The 21,242-nt window shown below is 43.7% G+C and overlaps 1 protein-coding gene across 1 annotated transcript in view; it reads left to right on the top strand.

Annotated features, from left to right (window-relative positions):
- The first annotated feature begins 12,966 nt into the window (after positions 1 to 12,966).
- Positions 12,967 to 21,242, top strand: part of LOC109916436 (fibroblast growth factor 13-like) — a 219,463-nt gene continuing 211,187 nt past the window's right edge. Inside the window, exon 1 of the mRNA XM_048605132.1 lies at positions 12,967 to 13,014. Coding sequence (XP_048461089.1) covers positions 12,984 to 13,014 — 31 coding nt within the window. The 5' untranslated portion in view covers positions 12,967 to 12,983. The remainder of the gene's footprint in view (positions 13,015 to 21,242) is intronic.

The raw sequence follows: 21,242 nt of genomic DNA, 5'->3' as shown, positions 1-21,242 counted from the left end.
GTGTCCTGTGACCTTCAAAGACCTATGCACATGAGTCTAGGTTATTCTGTTCCTACACACTGTTCACAGTTGTGACATTAAGCTTGTATTGTCTCTCCCTATCCTTTCTACCAAAATGGATCACCTCACATTTCTCTATATATTGAATTCCATCTGCCACTGTTTGCACATTCAGCCAGCCCACCTATATCCTATTGCACCTATATCCACCTCCCCCTCTCTCCCTATTTATTTCAGAAACCCCTTCCCCTACCCCATTTCTGATGAAGTGTCTAGGCCCGAAACGTCAGCCTTTCTGCTCCTCTGATGCTGCTTGGCCTGCTGTGCTCATCCAGCTCTACACCTTGTTGTCTCTATATCCTATTGCAGTCAGTTGTTGTCATCCTTACTGTTTGGTATCACTCTTACTGTTTGGCACCCCTGTAAGTTTTGTACAGTTTGAAAAGTTTTCAAATTTTACTTTGTGTTCTAAAATCCAAGTGATTTATAAAGAGTTCTGAACGAACCCATGGTGCTAGCACTGAGCACAAAAAAAACTGTCTCTACCACCCACCTGTCAGAAAAAAAATACTCGCCATGACTCCCTGTTTGCTGTCCTGAAACCATTTTTTTTATCATTCACTCATGGGATGTGGGCATCTCTGGCTGGGCCAACATTTATTGCCCATCCCTAGTTGCCCGTGAGAAGGTGGTAGCGAGCTGCCTTCTTGAACCACTGCAGTCCATGTGCTGTAGGTAGATTCACGATGCCCTGAGGGAGAGAATTCCGGGATTTTGACCCAGTGACACTGAAGGAATGGTAATTTATTTCCAAGTCATTTGGAGTCCTGGACCTTCTAGATGGAAGTGGTCATGGGTTTGGAATGTGGTGTTGAAGAAACCTCAGGGAATTACTGCTATTCATCTTCTCAGTGGGACACACTGCTGCTACTGAGTGTCGGTGATGGAGGGAGTGGATGCTTGTGGATGTGGTCCCCATCAAGCGGGCTGCTGTTCTGGATGGCATCAAGCTTCTAGAGTGCTGCTGGAGATACAAACAGGAAGTATTCCATCACAGATAGTTTCTGATTTGTACCTTGTAGGCTTTGGCAAATCAGGAGGTGAGTTAATTCCTGCCATATTCTGAGCCTCTGTCAGATTTCTGTTACCGTAGTATTTATATGGCTTACTAGTTCAGGTTCTGGTCAATGGTAACCATGGGATGTTGATAGTGGGGGATTCAGTGATAGTAACATTGAATACAAGGGGCACTGGTTAAATTGTTTCTTACTGAAGATGGTCATTGTCTGGCATTAGTGTGGTGTGAATGTTACTTTATCCAAACTAACACTGACCCTTGTTTTCTATGTACCTCAATTTCATTAACCAACCAACTTTCTCAAAAGTCACAGTGAGATCGCCCTTTGCATTTCCTTTAGCAGCTGCCTCTGTTATTGGAAACCAAGCGGAGGCTCGGGGACCGCTTTGCAGAACACCTACGCTCGGTTCGCAATAAACAACTGCACCTCCCAGTCGCGAACCATTTCAACTCCCCCTCCCATTCCTCAGACGACATGTCCATCCTGGGCCTCCTGCAGTGCCACAACGATGCCACCTGAAGGTTGCAGGAACAGCAACTCATATTCCGCTTGGGAACCCTGCAGCCCAATGGTATCAACGTGGATTTCACAAGCTTCAAAATCTCCCCTCCCCCCACCGCATCCCAAAACCAGCCCAGCTCATCCCCGCCTCCCTAACCTGTTCTTCCTCCCACCTATCCCCTCCTCCCACCTCAAGCCGCACCCCCATCTCCTACCTACTAACCTCATCCCGCCCCCTTGACCTGTCCGTCCTCCCTGGACTGACCTATCTCCTCCCTACCTCCCCACCTACACTCACCTTTACTGGCTCCATCCCCACTTCTTCGACCTGTCTGCTTCCTCTCCACCTATCCTCTCCTCTATCCATCTTCTATCCGCCTCCCCCTCTCCCCCTATTTATTTCAGAACCCCCTTCCCCTCCCCCATTTCTGATGAAGGGTCTAGGCACAAAACGTCAGCCTTCCTGCTCCTATGATGCTGCTTGGCCTGCTGTGTTCATCCAGCTCTACACCTTGTTATCTCTGTTATTTTATAATAGCTTGTGCCTTTAATCAGAGCTCTTTCAGCACTCTGACAAAAACGGAAGCGTGCTTTTTAGTGATTCAAATATGGAGCTTTGGAAAAGATGGACCGGAATTTGGGAGGTAAAGACGTATTCTTTAGGGAAGAAGGTTGGCAGGTTTGGGTTGGAGGGTGGGTGGGTTGAAGTGGAGATTGTGTGAGGAGCCCTGAATGATGTATTTATCTGCTTGGCACAATGGAACTTGTGTAATGCGGTTGCAACATGAATCCAAATGTGATCCAACATCAGAAGCAAACATGAGAATAAAGGGTTACAGTGGGTGGAAATCTTTTCAGATAATCTAAAGAATAGAGAACCATTGTTACTCAGTGATAGACTCCCACTTTCAATCCCAATGCTCATCCTGATGGAGATGACGAGGGAATGCAATGATTTAAAGTTTTTGAGAAGATTGTAGCTCGGGTTGAGGATGAGGTTGTAGACTTGCTCACCGAGCCGGTGTGTTTGATTGCAGACGTTTTGTCACCGCGCTAGGTAACATCATCAGTGCGCCTCTGGTGAAGCGTTGGTGTTCTGTCCCACTTGTTATTTATATGCCTCGGTTTGCTGGGGTGGTTGGCATTACTTATGATTCTGTTTTTCAGTGGTTTGTATATCAGGTCCAGTTCAATATGTTGATGGAGTTCCGGTTGGAATGCCAGGTCTCCAGGAATTGCCTCATATGTCTCTGTTTGGCTCGTGCTATTGTGGATGTGTTGTCCCAGTCGAATTGGTGTTCCTCGTCGTCTGTGTGCAGTGAAACAAGTGGTTGTGTTTCTTGGTGGCTAGTTGGTGTTTGTGTATCTGTATTGTCAGTTTTCTTCCGGTTTGGCCTATGTAGTGTTTCTCACAGTCCTTGCATGGTATTTTATGTATTTTGTCGGTTTGTGGCTACTCTACTGGGGTAGACAACCATCCTATGACAGCTACTGATGAATGTAAAGGATCCCATACCCAAAACAAGCAAAACTGGGGTAACATATAAAATACCATGCAAGGACTGTGAGAAACACTACAATGGCCAAACCGGAAGAAAACTGACAATACAGATACATGGACACCAACTAGCCACCGAGAGACACGACCAATTCTCACTTGTCTCACTACACACTGACAACGAGGGACATGAATTCGACCGGGACAACACATCGATAATTGTACAAGCCAAACAGAGACACACCAGGGAATTTCTGGAGGCCTCGTATTCCAACTGGAACTCCATCCACAAACACATTGAATTAGACCCTGTGAACAAACCACTGAGAAACAGAACCGGAAGTAGAACCAAACACCCCAACAAACCGAGGCATATAAATAACAAGCGGGACAGAACACCGATGCTTCACCGGAGGCGCACTGACGATGTTACCGAGCAGGGTGACAAAACATCTGCAACCAAATCCACCGGCTCAGCGAGCAAATCTACAATCTAATGCAATGATCTGGTGGAATTGTGAGTAGGCTACTAATCCAGAGTTGCAGGTAATATCCTGGGAACCTGGGTTCAAATCCTGCCATAGCAGATGTGGGAATTTGAATTCAATAAAAATCAGGAATTAAAAGTCTAATGATGACGAAGAAGCCATTGTTGATTGCCAAGGGGAAAAAATCCCATCTGGTTCACTCATGTTCTTCAGAGAAGAATATCTGTCATCCTTATCTGTTCTGGCCTACATGTGACTCCACACCCACAGCAATGTGGATAACTCTTAATTGGTCTCTGGGAAACTAGGAATGAACAATAACTGCTGGTCTAGCCAATGACAAACCCTCAGAATTAATAAAACAAAAAAAAGACATTGCATTACTTTCAAATTCAGAATTTAACATAATTGCTGAAAAAGACAATTTGTCAAGCACTTACCTTCAAATATATTCCCTCGAATTTTTCTTGTCACTGTGCAAAACATCAAGGTCCTTTCAGAACCAGAAATCAGTATATGTGTGCATCGTCTGCGTTGCATGCACAGACTTTCTGAGCAGTAGCTCTGTACCTTAGAGGGAACATTGTATTCAGACAATTCACAAAAATTTAGATTTAAATTGTTATTCTTGTGAATCGTCCTGATGTGTGCAAGATGAAAAGCTTCAAAAAAGTGTGACATTTTTAAAAAAACCAAGTTCTGTAACGCCAAATGCCAATAATGTAATTAGGTTTTTGTTAATGCTTCCTCTGCTTTGAGTGACATACAAGTTGGAAGTGACCTGGGATTGAAATCAGTGATGGTTCGATGATCCATACTCCTCTTTTATAAATGTGATTGCTAAGGTCATGGTTTAAGTCAGCTGGGCTTTTGATGGCATCATTTTGAGAGATTAGAAAATTTAAATCGGGAAGTTTTAGTCTAAAGCTCAAACACCCAATTTTTTAAGATTTTATTATATCTGTGACAATATGAGATATTCAGCTTTTTTTATTAGATTGCCAAGTTACCTTCCAAGATATTGCTTACAACAAGTTTGGTGTTACTTTGTAAAAATAGGAACATCATCTTTGGTAATGTTTAACATATAATTCTGTTACAGCGTGGACCACACAGAGTCACTGCTGCTTGCTAAAGTCTGGTTGATGTCTAATTGCTTTTTTGATTGTGAGCCTGAACTTTAGCTTAATTGTTTGAGTATTGTTGTTCAAGAGAATCAAATATTACAGATGTTCTTGCTCCTATGACATTTCAGGTGTTTTACAAAATGAGCAAATGTGTTTATTTCTGTCTTTTCACTCAGCCAACATATCTAGTATCTATTGAAAATTGCTTCCCTCTACCTTCCAAGAATCCCTGAACGGACTTTTAGCAGCAAAACCTGATACACTCTGGCTCTCTGGAGGTTGTTTCTCCAGCCTAGCCAGGGAAAACCGTCCAGTCCTTAAATCTCTGAAATTTCCTATCTTTGGCTGCAAGGCATTAACATTCTGCCTGGTAACTGGCAGAAAACATTTCTTTCCCTGCTGCTTTCACATCTCATGCTATCTGTTCAAACTATCTGAGACAGTAAATGTGAATTCAGTAATGTGTGCCTGCCACTTTATGTTAAGCGGTGATCTTGGAGCATGCATCTCAATAACATGTGATTTGGACCCCCAACTACTTGGTAACAGATTTGTCAATGAGCATATTAGCAGATCACATGCCCATTTCCATTTCCTTGCTTTATCTTAAATTAAAGAAACTGATCAAAAAATAACTATTCGAAAGTCTCATAGCTGTAACATGTGAAACATCAAGTTACATTTAGGCACATGAAACCCACCAGAGACATTGAGGTACATTAAATATTTGCTGCACATGTATTTGTTTTGTTATTTTCCTGACAGATATTCCATTGGCTCCTCAATTATCAATGATTCAAGTTTAAAATTTCCATTTTTTTTTCAATCCGTTCATGAATGTTCATTCTACCATATCCCTTTAATCTCCCACAGCCCCACAATCCTCCAAGATCTCTGCAATCAGTCGCAACAATGGCCTGAGTTCATGGCATTGGAGCAATACTGACCTTCATTAGACCATGAGACACAGGAGCAGAAATAGGTCATTTAGCCCATCAAGTCTGCTATGCCATTCAATGAGATCAAGGCTGATAAGCCTTAGATCTACTAACCTGCCTCTTCCCCATATCGCTTGATTCTCTCACTGATTAGAAACCTCTCTATCTTAGCACTGAATATTCTTAATGACCCAGCCTCTGCTGAGCTATGTGGTGATCCTTTCCACACATTTACTACCCTCTGAGGGAAGAAATTCCTCCATGGCTTTGTTTGGTTATGTGGTAGGCAAAACATTTCTTCTTGCACTGATGACAGTATCATGTTAACAGAAATGTTGGGACACTTGTTACCCTAACTAGATGATTATTAGCTGTATATTATACAAACACACAAACGGACTGTCACTTGTGGACCAGAAAAATATTTAGTTTCCCTCAAATTGCCCTGGAGAAGCGATTTATCTCAAAAATTTGAACAACAGGTTAAGCAAGCTGTTATGGGCTTTTACAAAACAGTAGCTTCACTGATGATGTTTTTCACTGACAGAATGCTGGTATCAATCCAAAAAATATGTTTAGCTCACCACACGTGTGCCTTTGGCGGTTCATAATGGGAAAAGAGGGCAAACTGAACTTAACCAGCCTGCACTTCTAAAACTCAAAACAAAACATTGATCTAACAGTGTGGTACATTTGGGCAACATTTGTTGAATAATGCTATGTGTGTTAATAGCTACGAAAATATCCAGGTGAAGACAATTGTCCAGGCTCATGATTTGGGCCATTTAATCTTGAAGAAGTGACACGCATTCCAGTGCAGGGTCGCACAGGGTCTAAAAAGGAACATAATCAAACCTGCTTTTCCATACCCAGGAGCTTATAGAGCCGATAGTTCCTCTTTGCTTTCCCTGTGGCAATGCCTCAACCAATCATAATTGGCTTTGACAACCATACAGTCATGCAGTTACAGAGTAAGAAAGCATGAAATACTCGCTTTGGTCAAACCAGTCCATGCTGGCCATAATCCTAAACTAAACTAGTCCCACTTGCCTGTGCTTGGCCCATGACCCTCTAAACATTTCCTATTCATGAACATATCCAAATGTCTTTTAAATGTTGGAACTTTACCTGCATCCACCACTTCCCCTGGAAGTTCACTCCACACATGAACCACTCTCTGGTAAAATAGTCTGCCCTGAGGACATGATCTAACCCTGGTACCAGGCAGGCAACACAGCTGCAGAGGGAATTCACCAAATCCCCAGCCAGGGGAAACCTCATCACTGCATTTACACCACCATCAAGTTTTGCTTCAACACAATGAGGTTTATTAACTTAGCAGCAGTGCGCATTTCTTCACCACTTTAATGGGCTAATTCTGCACTTACCAATGATATTGGTGGAAGTACCTCCTGGACAGCCAACAGTGGAGAGACAGGGCCCATTGTTACCAGCACTGGACACAAAGATAACATTGTGTTTTAAAACTGCTTCATCAATCACCTTGCATATACGCCCTGAGTTAGAACTAATCAGCACACTTTCTCCTGTAGTAAAAATTGCTGAGTGATGAAAACCTTTGGTAAAATATTTCTTTTCATCCATACCATGTAAGTACAAGAAAATCATGCCATGTTTTCCAATGGTGAGATCTGTCATTTTAAAGCCATAATTTTATAGGGCTGGCACAGTGACTCAGTGGTTAGCACTGCTGCCTCACCGTATTAGGGACCTGGTTTGATTCCACCTTCGGGTAACTGTCTGTGTGGAGTTTGCACATTCTTTCTGTGTCTGTGTGGGGTTATTCCGGGTGCTCTAGTTTCCTCCTACAGTCCAAAACTTTGAAGGTTAGGTGGATTGACTGTGCTAAATTTCCCCTAGTGTCCGGGGATATGCAGTTTAGGGAGATTAACCTTGGGAATTGGGGATTAGGGGGATAGAATGGGGTCTAGTTCTGGGTGGGATGCTCTTTGAGGGGTTAATGCAGACTCAATGGTCTGCATGGCCGCAGTCCCATTTGGGGATTCTATGATTTCTAAGTATCGGTGTGCAACTGAAGTTCAATTTGTACAGAACTGGTTGAGGTGAGAAAACACTGATGTGGTCAAAAATTGCAAAAGAGAGCACTGGTATGTTCGGGACGAGTAACAAGGTCATTAAGAAATGAATGAACTAAACCATGGCAGCAGTGGAGTCAGAGCAACTGGGAAATGAAAGCTAAAATTAAATCAGCTTTAAAAATGTTGTGGCTACAACAGTAGGTCAGAGGCTCAACTCCTGCCTCCCCAAAGCCTATCCCACCATCTACAAGGCACAAGTTAGGAGTGTGATGGAATACTGCCCACTTGTCTGGATGGGTGCAGCTCCAACAAGGCTCAGCACCATCTGAGACACAACAGCCAACTTGATTAGTAACCCATCCATCACCTACAACATTTACTCTCCCCACGATTGACACAGGCTAGCAGCTGTGTGTACCATCTACAAGAGGTCCTGCAGCAACTCACCAGGGATCCTGAGAGAGCACCTTCCAAACCCACGACTGCTACCATCTGGAAAGACACGGGTATCGGATACTTGGGGACACCAGCCCCTGTGACTGTTCACTTCCCTCAGCCACTATGTGGACAATCTAGAATCCATGCATGACAATAGCTGGAAAAACTGGAAGTAAATCTGTCAGCACACTGAAAAGCATGCCCAGATCCTTACAACTTAGAAGAAGTGTAGAATGCAAGTTACACCCAAACCTGACGTGGAAGTGCATTGCTATTCTCTTCCTGTCCCTATATTACATTCCTTGAACTCCCTCTGTAACAACACTGGGAATGCATGCACATCCCAAAAATTGTAGTGGTTAAGGAAGACAGTTCACTACCATTTTGTCAAAGGCAGTTAGAGGATGACCAAAAAATACTGGCCCAACCAATGTTGCTCATCTTCATAAGACCATAAGACATAGGAGCAGAAGGTCATTCAGCCCAGGCCCATTCCAGTATTCAATAGGATCATGGCTGATTTGATAATCCTTAACTCCACTTTCCTACCTTTTGCCCTGATGTGGAGGTGTCGGTGTTGAACTGGGGTGGACAAAGGCAGAAGTCACACAACACCAGGTTATAATCCAAAAGGTTTACTTAAAATCACACACTTTCTGAGTACTGCCCCTTCGTCAGATGAAGGGTGGTGCCTTCCTCCACTTCACCTACTGAAGGGGCAGCGCTGCAAAATTGTGTGATTTTAAGTAAACCTGTTGGACTATAACCTGGTGTCATATGACTTCTGCCTTTTCCTTTTCCCTGTGACCCTTGATTCCCTCACTGATTAAAAATCTGTCTGACTTAGCCTTGAACATGCTTAAAGACCCAGCCTTGACAGCCATCTGTGGTAAAGAATTTTACAAATCTACTACCCTCTGAGAGAAGAAATTTCTCCTTCTCTTTACCTTTATGTGTGACCCCCTTACTCTGAGATTATGCCCTCTGGTTCTGAACTCTCCCACAATGGGAAACAACCTCTCTGCATCTACCTTGTGAAATTCACTAAGAATCTTAGAGGTTTCAAAAGGTCTCTTCTCATTCTCCTAAACTCCAATGAGTTCAGGCCAGATCTACTCACCTCTCCTGAAAAGAAAATCCCTGACATCAGCCTAGTGAACCATCTCTGGATTGCCTGCAATGCCAGTGTGTCTTTCCATAGATCAAAGGCCCAAACTGGTCACAGATATTCACCTGTGGTCTGGCCAGTGCCTTGTGCCTCCTCTTGCCCACAAAGCAGAAGTGCAAGGAAAATAAAGACACATTTTAACATTGAAATGTGAGTTGGACAGGAATTAGCTCCAGGCATCATAACTGGATGTTAGCCGCACTGTTCATGGGGGATGACTGAGTGTGACACAGATGTGACAATGTCATGACAAAGCAAGTGTGGAGAGTCAGAAGAATTTTGCTATTTTTAAAAATTCATTACTGAAACATCTTTCATAACTTTAAGACATCCCAACACACTTTACAGCCAATGAAGTACTTTTTGAAGTGTAGTAAGTGTCTGTAAGGTGAGAAATGCAACACCTAATTTGCACACAATGTAATGATGGCTAGTTCATCTCTTTATAGTCATGTTGATTATCAATGAATATATGTTTAGTTCAGGGTAATGTAGAATGATGCATTTTGGTTGGAAAAAATGAGGAGAGCAAAATAAGTTCTAGATCTAAGAGAAGAACAGAGCAAACTGGGAGGGAGTATGAATTGCCTAAGGATGTTGTGGAGGCAGATTCAATCCTGGATTTTGAAAGGGAGTTGAATGAGAAGCAGACTAGAAGCACATTACAGGAGCATATGGCAAAAGAGCAGATGAGTGAGACTTGGTAAAGTGCTCTTGCAAGAGCTAACACAAGTGTAATGGACAAAATAGCCTCCATCTCTACTGTAAATATTATCTGATGGTCTTTGTATAATTCTGTGTCACCTGGCTATGATGTGGACGTTGGAGCACATGTCCATCTGACATATTGATGCATTCATCTTTATTCCTTCCTGGAGCTATTTTAATGATGTAATATCAGCTGAAGTTTGTAACAATAAGCAGCCACAGGAAGAAACTACTCAAGACAAACAATCAATATTTGTGCTTAGAAAGGTAATGTCTAAATGATCTGCTGCCATCTGGATGTTTTCCTGTAGATAGGAATGAATGATGCAATAAACTGAGACAGGGAAACTGAATCAGGGTTCTTTACAAATTAGAAATGATGTTTGCAACTCTGTTGGAATGCACCCAATATGCTACAGTGACCAATACAGTCTTTGGTTATGTAAGATAGTGTACAGTACTTGGATTCTTACAATCAATTTATGATTAAATAATTGTAACTTTTTAGTTAAGAAAGAGCTCTAAATTTAATTGTACCATATTGCCTCCTGGGCAGGACTGAAATTGTTTCAGAGCCAGAACATGCTTTTTGACAAGTAACAACTTGTGTTCATATAGAACTTTTCCTTTAGTGACACTTTTCAGTATGCTTTACAGGAGCAATAGCAGTTTGACTCTGAGCCACAGAATACATGAATGCAGTCACTAAAAAAAGTTGTTCAAAGAGGTAAGTTTTAAGGAACATCATTAAAGAGAAAAGGGAGAGCCAGAGAAATGAAGAATTTCAGTGAGGAATTGCACAGGTTAAACTCCAGCACTGGAAAACACAGCAAATAGTGGAGGGATTTAGATTTGGAGCAGATTTATTGGAAGGTTGTCAGCTTGAAGCAACGATAGAGGAGGGAAAGGCCATGGAGGATTTGAAATGACAGGTGTGGGATTTTATATGGAGGTAGTGTAGGGTAGTGACCATAGCATTGTTTGGTGACCAGGACTTAGTTTAAGCTGGCATAAAGGCAACAGGGTTTTGAATGAGTTGAAGCTTACATAGGGATGGAAGGTGGGGAGCTGGCCAGGTGAGAACTGGAATAAGTGAGTCTGGAGCTAGCAAAGGAACATAGGAAACAAGAATAGGCTATTCAGCCCCTCAAATCTGCTCTTCTATTCAGTGAAATCATGGCTGATCTGAGGCCATACTCCATATACCTGTCTTTGGCCTATATCACTTAATGCAGTAATGTATCTACCACAGATTTAAAATTAACAACTAATCTTGCATCCACTGCCATTTGCGGAAGAGATTTCCAAATATCTCCCACCCTTTGTGTGTAGAAATGCTTCCTGACATCTCTCCTGAATGGTGTGACTCTAATTTTTAGACTATGAGTGGCCGAGTTTCACAGCAATCCTTAGGATTATGTATGGAAGCATAGCAGCAAACTGGGCTGATTAACAGCAGTAAATGACAATAATCTGTTCTTCCGGATGTTGATGAGGGAGCGAGAGAAAATAACATGCCCTTCTTTTAATAATGCCACAGGATCTTCCTTCACCTTCTCATCTGGAAGAAGGAGCATTCAAAATTGCAGCGCTAGATTCCCAGTGTCAACGTAGATGATATGCCTTAATCAATAGCGGGGCTTAGATTTATGACCTACTTACTCTTCAGAGCAGAGTGCTAAGCAACTGAGCCAAATAGGCACTTCAACAGAACGGAATTATTTTGATGTTCACTGAAAATAAAGACTCTCTGAATGGCGTATAAGTAGATAGAAAGTAATGTCGGAGCCATAACTCATCTCCTCCAAGAATTGCAGCGTTCTGCTTTCTCCTGGCGAGCAGGAGAATTAGACTGGCATCTAGTCCAATGGCACAGCAGGTACAATGAAAGGGGCGAAAGGATCTGGTCCATGAGCTGGGGGAGAGGGCGTGAGGCTTTAGGAGAAATGCAAGTAGTGGTATAGGAGAATGCAACGGGGTACCACAGAATAGAGGACTCAGAGAGAAGCCGAGTCTGATTCTGGGCACTGGCACAGTCAGTTACTAAGTGTTAAAACAGGCTCGAGAATTGTCCCAGAAAATATTTCAAAGTAAATTGTGGGTTCTTCCCCAATCCAGGACTGTCAAGCACCAAACAAACCTCTCCGCTCAGTTTCTGCAATGCAGGAGCACCGCCAGTCCTAACACGCTCCTAAATGTTACTTTGACAAGTTTATGAAATGCTGTTAATACTGAAATGACAAGATGAAAAAAAAACTCAGCCGGGGCAATGAACAAATTTGTAAAATGTTGACGGTACTGAAGTGACAAGATAAATTAAAAACTCAACCGGGACATTGAATGTTTGATGGTAAATTCGGACCAAAATCCCCGTCCCTCCCCACCCCCCGTACACACACACAGACTCACTAAAAAGCTTCCTGGTTGTGGTGATATTCCTGATGAATTATTCAGCATTGTAAAGTGAGAGTTGAGAAAATGTTTTCCACTTTGCACAGGACGGGTTAGATTAGCAGCAGTTCCTGATCTGAAAGAATCTGTCCACAATATCAGGCGTCAGCTTGATGTGACTTAATGCACTAGAGCAAAAGGGAGCTGACTTTCTCTCGCTATCATCTTACAAATGTTTCTGGTAATTGGAGATCAGGAATTGCAAATGCCTGAGTTAGAAAATGGTTTCAATTTGGTTGTGAGTAAATACTATAAAGTATAATGCATCTAAAGTCTACGAAAGTGCACACAAGTTGCCAGATGTATACAGTTCTTTAATGAATCATTAATGACAGGGCGGAATGGTCTGTCGCTAATGACCATTAATAATCTCTCCATATCTAATGCACGGGCTGAATGGTTCGGACCAGAGAATACCTCTGAGAATACTTTAAATAAGCTCTAAACTTTTTTTCCGGGACTGCCCTGCCCGTTTGCGAGCTAAGAGCAGTCAGTTGGTTTGGAACCTTTTGATGTGAGCTTCGAACATGGATTTGGTGTTAAGAAGATCTGTTTCAGGTAGGTTTTAATCGGTGCTACATCCATTGGTGAAATTAAGGCGTCATGGAGTGAGTGACAGAGGGCCCCATTACTGGGATTAAATCGGTTGCAATTACAGCTTTCAACAACCAGGAAAAGATATAAAGCGAGGTTTTGTATGTGCAGTATGAAGTGTACCGTGCTCAGTTGTGATGTTAGCCGTGGTGTTGCTTTGGAATTAGCGGCTGAATTTATCAGAGACAACGCCCAGTTTCTCGCTCCTGAGCTTGGAGCTCTCCAGGGTTCTGAAACTAGCTGAGCCTTTTTTTGCGTGAGGCGTTTGCAGAGCGTGCACAGATAATGGACCGTCATTGTTCGGCTTAACTGGCATCACAGAGTTAGTTCGTAAATATCGCTGTAGGGGAACGTGTTTCAGAAAATACATACAATCTCTTAAGGGCATTGAGAAGTCAACTCCGCCCGCGAATCCTGGATATTGTTCAGATCATAACACGAAGAATTTTTGTTTTAGTTTTGCGTTTCATCAGAATTTAGATCGAATATTAATCGGCTGCATTCCGTTTGCTTGTTGTCTATTTCACAATGTTAAAAAATACATTTTAGGCCAATCGGCTCCGCTTTTTCATTGTGAAATGTGAATTCTACCGTATTGTTGAGCGATATTGTTGTATTGAATTTAAAAACAGACCATGCTTGAAACTCTCAGCAGGTCAGTAATATTTCTGGAGAAAGGAATTCCCTCTCTCTGAAACAATTATTTTTCTCATCTATGTCCTCATTCTGTGACAGAGGCTAGTCAGCGGGTACTACCACCGATTTTATCACTGTGTGCATTGCCATTCCATCGATTCCCACTTCCACTCCTTTAAATAACGTTCATTTCCAATCTCTTATTAGCAACAGCTGATTTTGTTGATGCATTTTGCAGCCCTGACACTGGTGCTATTGACTTTAGCGACATCCAGCTAAAATCAAGTAGCTCGAAATAGACTAAGAACCAAAGTCCGAGCATTGCATTACTGTACTGAATGATATGTTTGCAACTGAATTGTGAACTGTAAGAAGCTTTCCCTTGTGTGAATTTGTCTGTGCTTTTTGTGTGTGGGTTCAAATCTGGATAATAACACACGTTGATGCATATTGAAACAAACAGCGTTATATTACCACATGTCAGACGAGAGTGATGTCGTTAGTTTGAAGTAATGTGCCCTTTCAATGAGCAGGAATGAGGAACAGTGAATAGATAAAAATGGAAATAGTTAGTTGAAAACTCAAGTGGAGGGACAAGATAAAACAATATCAGTTAAGCAACAGCGAGTTTAAAGAAATGAGTAAATGCTGTTGATCATTTGTTCAGACACTCCCGCACTGTCTGTATCATGTTCAGTCATGACCTTGTGAATTGTAGAAGGTTGGAAGCTCTGTATAAGATCCTCCTGTTCTTATATAGCCAGAGGTTTTATAACTGCTGTTTTTGAGCTATTGTAGAAATTGTATTGTTAACTCATCACCGATTGTTCTCACTCCTGGTCCCCAATTTCTCATTCTGTCATTAAACTTTTTTTTATTTCTGATGGTTTTCTTTAAGATGTCTCTGTTGTTATTCCACAGTTTGATCCCTCACTTCAGACGCCCCACCTTTTCACTCAAAATCCAGATTTGTCACATTTCCTGCTCTTATTGTTACAAGACTTGGAAAAAACAAATACCCTAATTCCCTCACCTTTCCCTTTAACTTCTCACCCATGCATTCCAAGGTCCAATCTTGTCACTTTCCACTCACAAGTTCATCATTTATCACAACCTCTTTATTATCATTTTTAGAATTATCATTAAAAAAAAAGCTCCACCACTGGGTCCATGGGAAGCTCCAGGAAAGTAGATTAAAACACATGAGCTGGACCAGAAACAGAAAGATAATATTTTGGTTGGTTCATGGCTTCCTGATGTCCTCTCTGTTTGGGAACCAGTTTGATTCTGTTCTAATCAGCTTAACCTGCTAATGTCATTCAAGTCCATCCTATCACCCCTGCTTTGTCCTGTTTACTTATCACATCAGCAGCCCTCAGAGATCAGAGAGAACATTAGAACTTTGAGCAATGTGGCTGTGTGAGGGGAATGAGACTAGGATACAAACCATATCTCTTATATTTATATTTTTACATGCTTGACTTGTCTAATCTTTAGGTTAATTAAATAATACCACAGGATTATTCAGTTATTCAAGAGAAATTGGACAACAAAAAAATCACTTACTGTTCATTTGGCCTTTTGAATTCTAGCAATAAAAGCTGTAACATTATTATGTATCCTGGAAGCTGATATAGTTCATAGTAATGCAAGTTTGAGTGCAACTGAATTTATTTCATAAGACCATAAGACATAGAAGCAGAAATTAGGCCATTCAGCTCATCAAGTCTGCTCGGTTATTCAATCATGGTTGATAAATTTCTCAATCCCATTCTCCTGCATTCTCCCGATAACCTTTGATCCCTTTGACAATCAAGAACCTATCTCTCTCTGTCCTAAATATGTTCAATGACCTGGCCTCCACAGCCTTCTGTGGTAACAAATTCCATTGATTCTCCACTCTCTGGCTGAAGACATTTCTCCTAATCTCTGTTCTAAGGGGTCTTCCCTTTGCTCTAAAGCTGTGTCCTTGGGTCCTACTTACTCCTGCAATAGAAATATCTTCCAAACGTCCACTCTGTCCAGGCCATTCAGCAGTCTGTAAATTATAATTAGATCTGCCCCTCATCCTTCTAAATTCCATCAAGTATAGACACAGAGTCCTCAAACATTCCTCATATGTTAAGCCATTCATTCCTGGGATCATTCTCATGAACCTCCTCTGGGCCCACTCCAGGGCCAGTACATCTTTCCTGAGGTATGGGGCCCAAAATTGCTCACAATACTCTAAATGTGGTCTGACCAGAGCTTCATAAAGCCTCAGAAGTATACCCCTGCTTTCATATTCTAGTCCTCTTGAAATAAATGCCAACATTGTATTTGTCTTCCTAGCTACCAACTCAACCTGCAAGATTACTTGAAGAGAATCCTGGACTGGAACTCCCAAGTCCCTTTGCACTTCAGATTTCTGAATTCTCTCCCATTTAGAAAATAGTCAATGCATCTAATCTTCCTACCAAAGTGCATGACCTCACATTTTCCCACATTTTATTCCATCTGCCACTTTTTGCCCACTGTCCTAACCTCCCCACCTCCTCAATACTACCTGTCCCTCCGCCTATCATTGTATCATCTCCAAACCTCGCCAGAATGCCCTCTGTTTCTTCATCTAGATAATTAATATATAAAGTGAAAAGTTGTGGTCCCAACACTGAATGCCACTTGTCACCAGCTGCCATCCTGAGAAAGACCCTTTTATCCTCACTCTCTGCTTTCTGCCAGACAGCCAATCTTCTATCCATACTAGCACCTTGCCTCTAACACCATGGGCCCTTATCTTACTCCTGTATGGGACCATGTGAAAGGCCTTCTGGGGAAGTCCAAGTAGATAACATCCATTGGCTCTCCTTGGTCTAACCTGCCCATTACTTCCTCAAAGAATTCTAACAGGTTTGTCAGGCATGACCTCCCCTTGATGAAACCATGCTGACTTTGCCCTATTTTACCATGCACTTCCCAAGTTTTCAGAAATCTCATCCTTCACAATGGGACTCCAAAATCTTACCATAACCAAGGTTAGGCTAATTGGCCTGTAATTTCCCGTCTTTTGCCTTATTTCCTTCTTAAACCAGGGGTTTACATTAATGATTTTCCAATCCTCTGGGACCCTCCCTGAATCCAGTCATTCCTCAAAGTTCACCACTAACGCCTCCATTATCTCTTCAGTTATCTCCTTCAGAACTCTGGGGTATAATCCATCTGGTCCAGGTTATTTATCCACTTCAGACATTTCAGTTTTTCTAGCAACTTAGATCATAGAATCCCTACAGTGTAGAAGCAGGCCCAGCACATCCACACCAACCCTCAGAGCACCCACCCAAACCCATCCCCCTATAACCCACCTAATTTGCACATCCCTGATCACTACGGGCAATTTAGCATGGTCAATCCACCCAGCCTGCACATCTTTGGACTGTGGGAGGAAGCCGGAGAACCCAGAGGAAATCCACGCAGACACGGGGAGAATGTGCAAACTCCACACAGACAGTCACACAAGGGTGGAATTGAACCTGAGCCCCTGGCGTTGTGAGGCAGCAGTGCTAACCACTGTGCCATCGTGCTCACCTTTTCCTCAGTGATGGCCAATATAATCACCTCTGCCCCCTGACTCTCTTGAATTTTTAGGATATTCCTTGTGTCTTCCACCATAATGACTGACACAAAGTACTTATTCAGTTCCTCTGCCATTTCTTTGTTCCCCATTACTACTTCTCTAGTGTTATTTTCCAGCAGCCCGAAGTCCACTTTTTCCTCTCTTCTGCCCTTTATATATCTTAAGAAAGTCTTACAGTCCTCCTTTACATTACTGGCTAGCTTACCCTCATATTTAATCTACCCCCTCCTTATTTCTTTCTTTGTTGCCCTCTGTTGGTCTTTGTAAGCTTCCCAATTCTCTGGCTTCCCACTGCCCTTCACCACATTGTATGCTTTCTCTTTTGCTTTTATGCCAGCCATGGTTGCCTCAGCTTCCCTTTAGTATGCTTTTTTTCACTAGGGATGAAGTTTTGTTGTGTCTCCCGAATTACTCCCAGTAACTCCTGCCATTGCTGTTCCACTGTCTTTCCTGCTAGGTTCCTCTCCCAGTCAATTCTGGCCAGCCCCTCCCTCATACCTCTGTAATTGCCTTTTTTCAACTGTAACACCATTACATCTGATCCCAGCTTCTCCCTTTCAAATTGCCTCGTAAGGATTCCATCACCTGAAGCTCCCTTATCAAGTCTGCCTCATTACACATCTTGCCTGTTCCCTTGTGAGCTCCACTACAAGCTGCTTCAAAAAGCCATCTCTTAGATATTCCACAAACTCCTTTTCTTGTGATCCACTACCAACCTGCATATTGAAATCCCCATGATCACTGTAACTTTCTGCTGTGTCTTGTGCCCCAAATCCTGACTATTATTTGGAGGCCTATACATAACTCCCATTAGGGTGTTTTTTACCTTTGCGGTTCCTCAATTCTACCCACACAGATTCTACATCATCTGACCTTATATGTCAGTGGGGACAACCTTTTAAATGCTCAGCAGTGTAAAGGATTGAGCAGTGTGTGCTCGTGGTCTAGAAGGTATGGGATTCAAAAACTTTAGATCACTCACCTCTGCATCCATTGTCAACATATTTTGTGTAGGCAGTGTTTTGTTTTAATATTTTATTCAGTGCCTTTTCATATTTCTGGAACAAAATGTTGTTCTTACATAGACATCAGTTTTTCCATGAAATCAAAATTTGGCAGTGATTGTGGGAGTTAAATGAAAATTAAAACTAAAATGCTTGAATACAAATCACGTTACTACTTCAGATGGAAACTATTAACTTTTGTTACTTTGTATTTCAAATCTTGACAGAATGGCTGTGTATGCCCAGCATTTTCTCATTGTCTTTCAGATTTTCACCTTTCCTGATTTATCTTTTATTTTTCATTCAGTTGACTTGAATCTCAAGTCTGGATTTTGAACAAGACTAATGTTACTGAGCGACTTGTCAAATGTATTGAACTCTGTAAAGTTTTAGCCTTTTGTCCCTGATACAGACTAAACACACCAATGAAAGTTAAAACCGTAAAATATAGGAGCAGAAGTAGGCCATTCGAGTCTACTCCACCATTCAATGAGGTCTTGGCCACACCCTTATCTGCTTTCCGGAGGGACCACTCTCTCCATGACTCCCTTGTCCGCTCCACACTCCCCTCCAGCCCCACCTCACCCGGCACTTTTCCCTGCAACCGCAGGAAGTGCTACACCTGCCCCCATACCTCCTCCCTCACCCCCATCCCAGGCCCCAAGAAGACTTTCCACATCAAGCAGATGTTCACCTGCACATCTGCCAATGTGGTATACTGCATCCGCTGTACCCGGTGTGGCCTCCTCTACATCGGGGAAACCAAGCAGAGGCTTGGGGACCGCTTTGCAGAACACCTACGCTCGGTTCGCACTAAACAACTGCACCTCCCAGTCGTGAACCATTTCAACTCCCCCTCCCATTCCACAGACGACATGTCCATCCGGGGCCTCCTGCAGTGCCACAACGATGCTACCCGAAGGTTGCAGGAAGAGCAACTCATATTTCGCTTGGGAACCCTGCAGCCCAATGGTATCAATGTGGACTTCACAAGCTTCAAAATCTCCCCTCCCCCTACCGCATCCCAAAACCAGCCCAGCTCGTCCCCGCCTCCCTAACCTATCCTTCCTCCCACCTATCCCCTCCTCCCACCTCAAGCCCCACCCCCATCTCCTACCTACTAGCCTCATCCTGCCCCCTTGACCTGTCCGTCCTCCCTGGACTGACCTATCCCCTCCCTACCTCCCCACCTACACTCACCTTTACAGGCTCCATCCCCGCCTCTTTGACCTGTCTGTCTCCTCTCCACCTATCTTCTCCTCTATCCATCTTCTATCCGCCTCCCCATCTCTCCCGATTTATTTCAGAACCCCCTTCCCCTACCCCATTTCTGAAGAAGGGTCTAGGCTGGAAACGTCAGCCTTCCTGCTCCTCCGATGCTGCTTGGCCTGCTGTGTTCATCCAGCTCTACACCTTGTTATCTCAGATTCTCCAGCATCTGCAGTTCCTACTATCTCTGTAACAATTTTAACTCCACTGCGAAGCCTCTTCTAAGGATGCCTACACTGAAGTAGTTACCCTCCTCCCTCCAGAAAAACCTCAGTGGATCTCTCTCCCACTGCAACTCTCTCGTAATCCCTTCGGCCTTGAAACTACTCAACCACGTCCTGAAGCAAACCAGGTACTACAGCCACATCACCTTTCTTAGTACCTGCCTATGGAACCAGATCATCCCCAATGGACTACAGTCCACATTCAGGCCTTCCCAGTTTGGCCCCAACCATGACAATGTCTACATTCAGAACATTGAGACCCTTCAGAAGCATTTCTTCCTGCGACTCCTGAAACACACACTCGCAGCAATGCGCCGGCATCTCCGGGCACTACAATCAAGGCTACCCCAGCTCAGAGCCTCCCTCTCCCAGACCTGCAAAGGAGCTCTCCTGTTTTTTATTCTTCGTAGGATCCACAACCTGAACTCACAATTCTACTCAGCTTTATTGGACACTAAAAACCGTAAGTACAGTAAACTTACTGGTGCCTACCACCCAAAACGGGCTTCCTCCACCTCCCAAATCCCCAACCCTACCCAGGACCTTCCCCACAATGTGCCCGCCGCCATTGGCCATGAGGCCACTGTCGGAGCAACCACGGACGACGTCACATCCTCCACCGCCAGGTACACCATTTCCGGGACAGCGAACGCTATCGACACCGCTGCTGATACCACCGCCTCCATTTCCGAGGCCAACACCACAGACACTGAGGACGCAACTACCATCACCGCTGCTGCCGCCGCCTACCCCGCTCTGCCCACCGCCAATGCCGACACAACTCCGCCCACAGCCGACGCTGACGTAACTCCGCCCAGAGCTGACGCCGACGTCGCTCCGCCCATTGCCTCCACAGCCAGCAGCTCCGGAGGAGACAGCAACACCCAGCCCTGCCGAGTCTTCACCATCCCCCCAGACCTCCCCCTTACTGATGACGAACGATCAGTCCTCAGTAAAGGGCTCACCTTTGTCCCCCTCCACCCACACATCAACGAATACCGCTCACGTTTGGACATTGAGCAGTTTTTCCGCCGCCTCCGCCTCCACGCTTACTTCTTCAACCGTGAGCCTAACCCTCCCTCTACTGACCCCTTCTCCCGCCTCCAACACACCCCCTCCCCCTGGACACCACCCCAAGGCCTCCTACCCTCCCTTGACCTCTTCATCTCCAACTGCTGTCGTGACATCAATCGCCTCAACCTCTCCACCCCTCTCACCCACTCCAACCTCTCCCCCGCAGAACGTGCAGCCCTCCGCTCCAATCCCAACCTCACCATAAAACCCGCGGACAAGGGAGGCGCATTTGTAGTATGGCGCACTGACCTCTACATCGCCGAGGCCGGACGCCAACTCTCCGACACCTCCTCCTACCGCCCCCTTGATCATGACCCCACCCCCGACCACCAAACCATCATCTCCCAACCATCCACAACCTCATCACCTCAG

This window comes from Rhincodon typus, chromosome 14, assembly GCF_021869965.1.
Source record: "Rhincodon typus isolate 14 chromosome 14, sRhiTyp1.1, whole genome shotgun sequence".
Classification (NCBI taxonomy): Eukaryota; Metazoa; Chordata; class Chondrichthyes; order Orectolobiformes; family Rhincodontidae; genus Rhincodon; species Rhincodon typus.
This window is presented reverse-complemented; position numbering and strand designations above follow the sequence as displayed.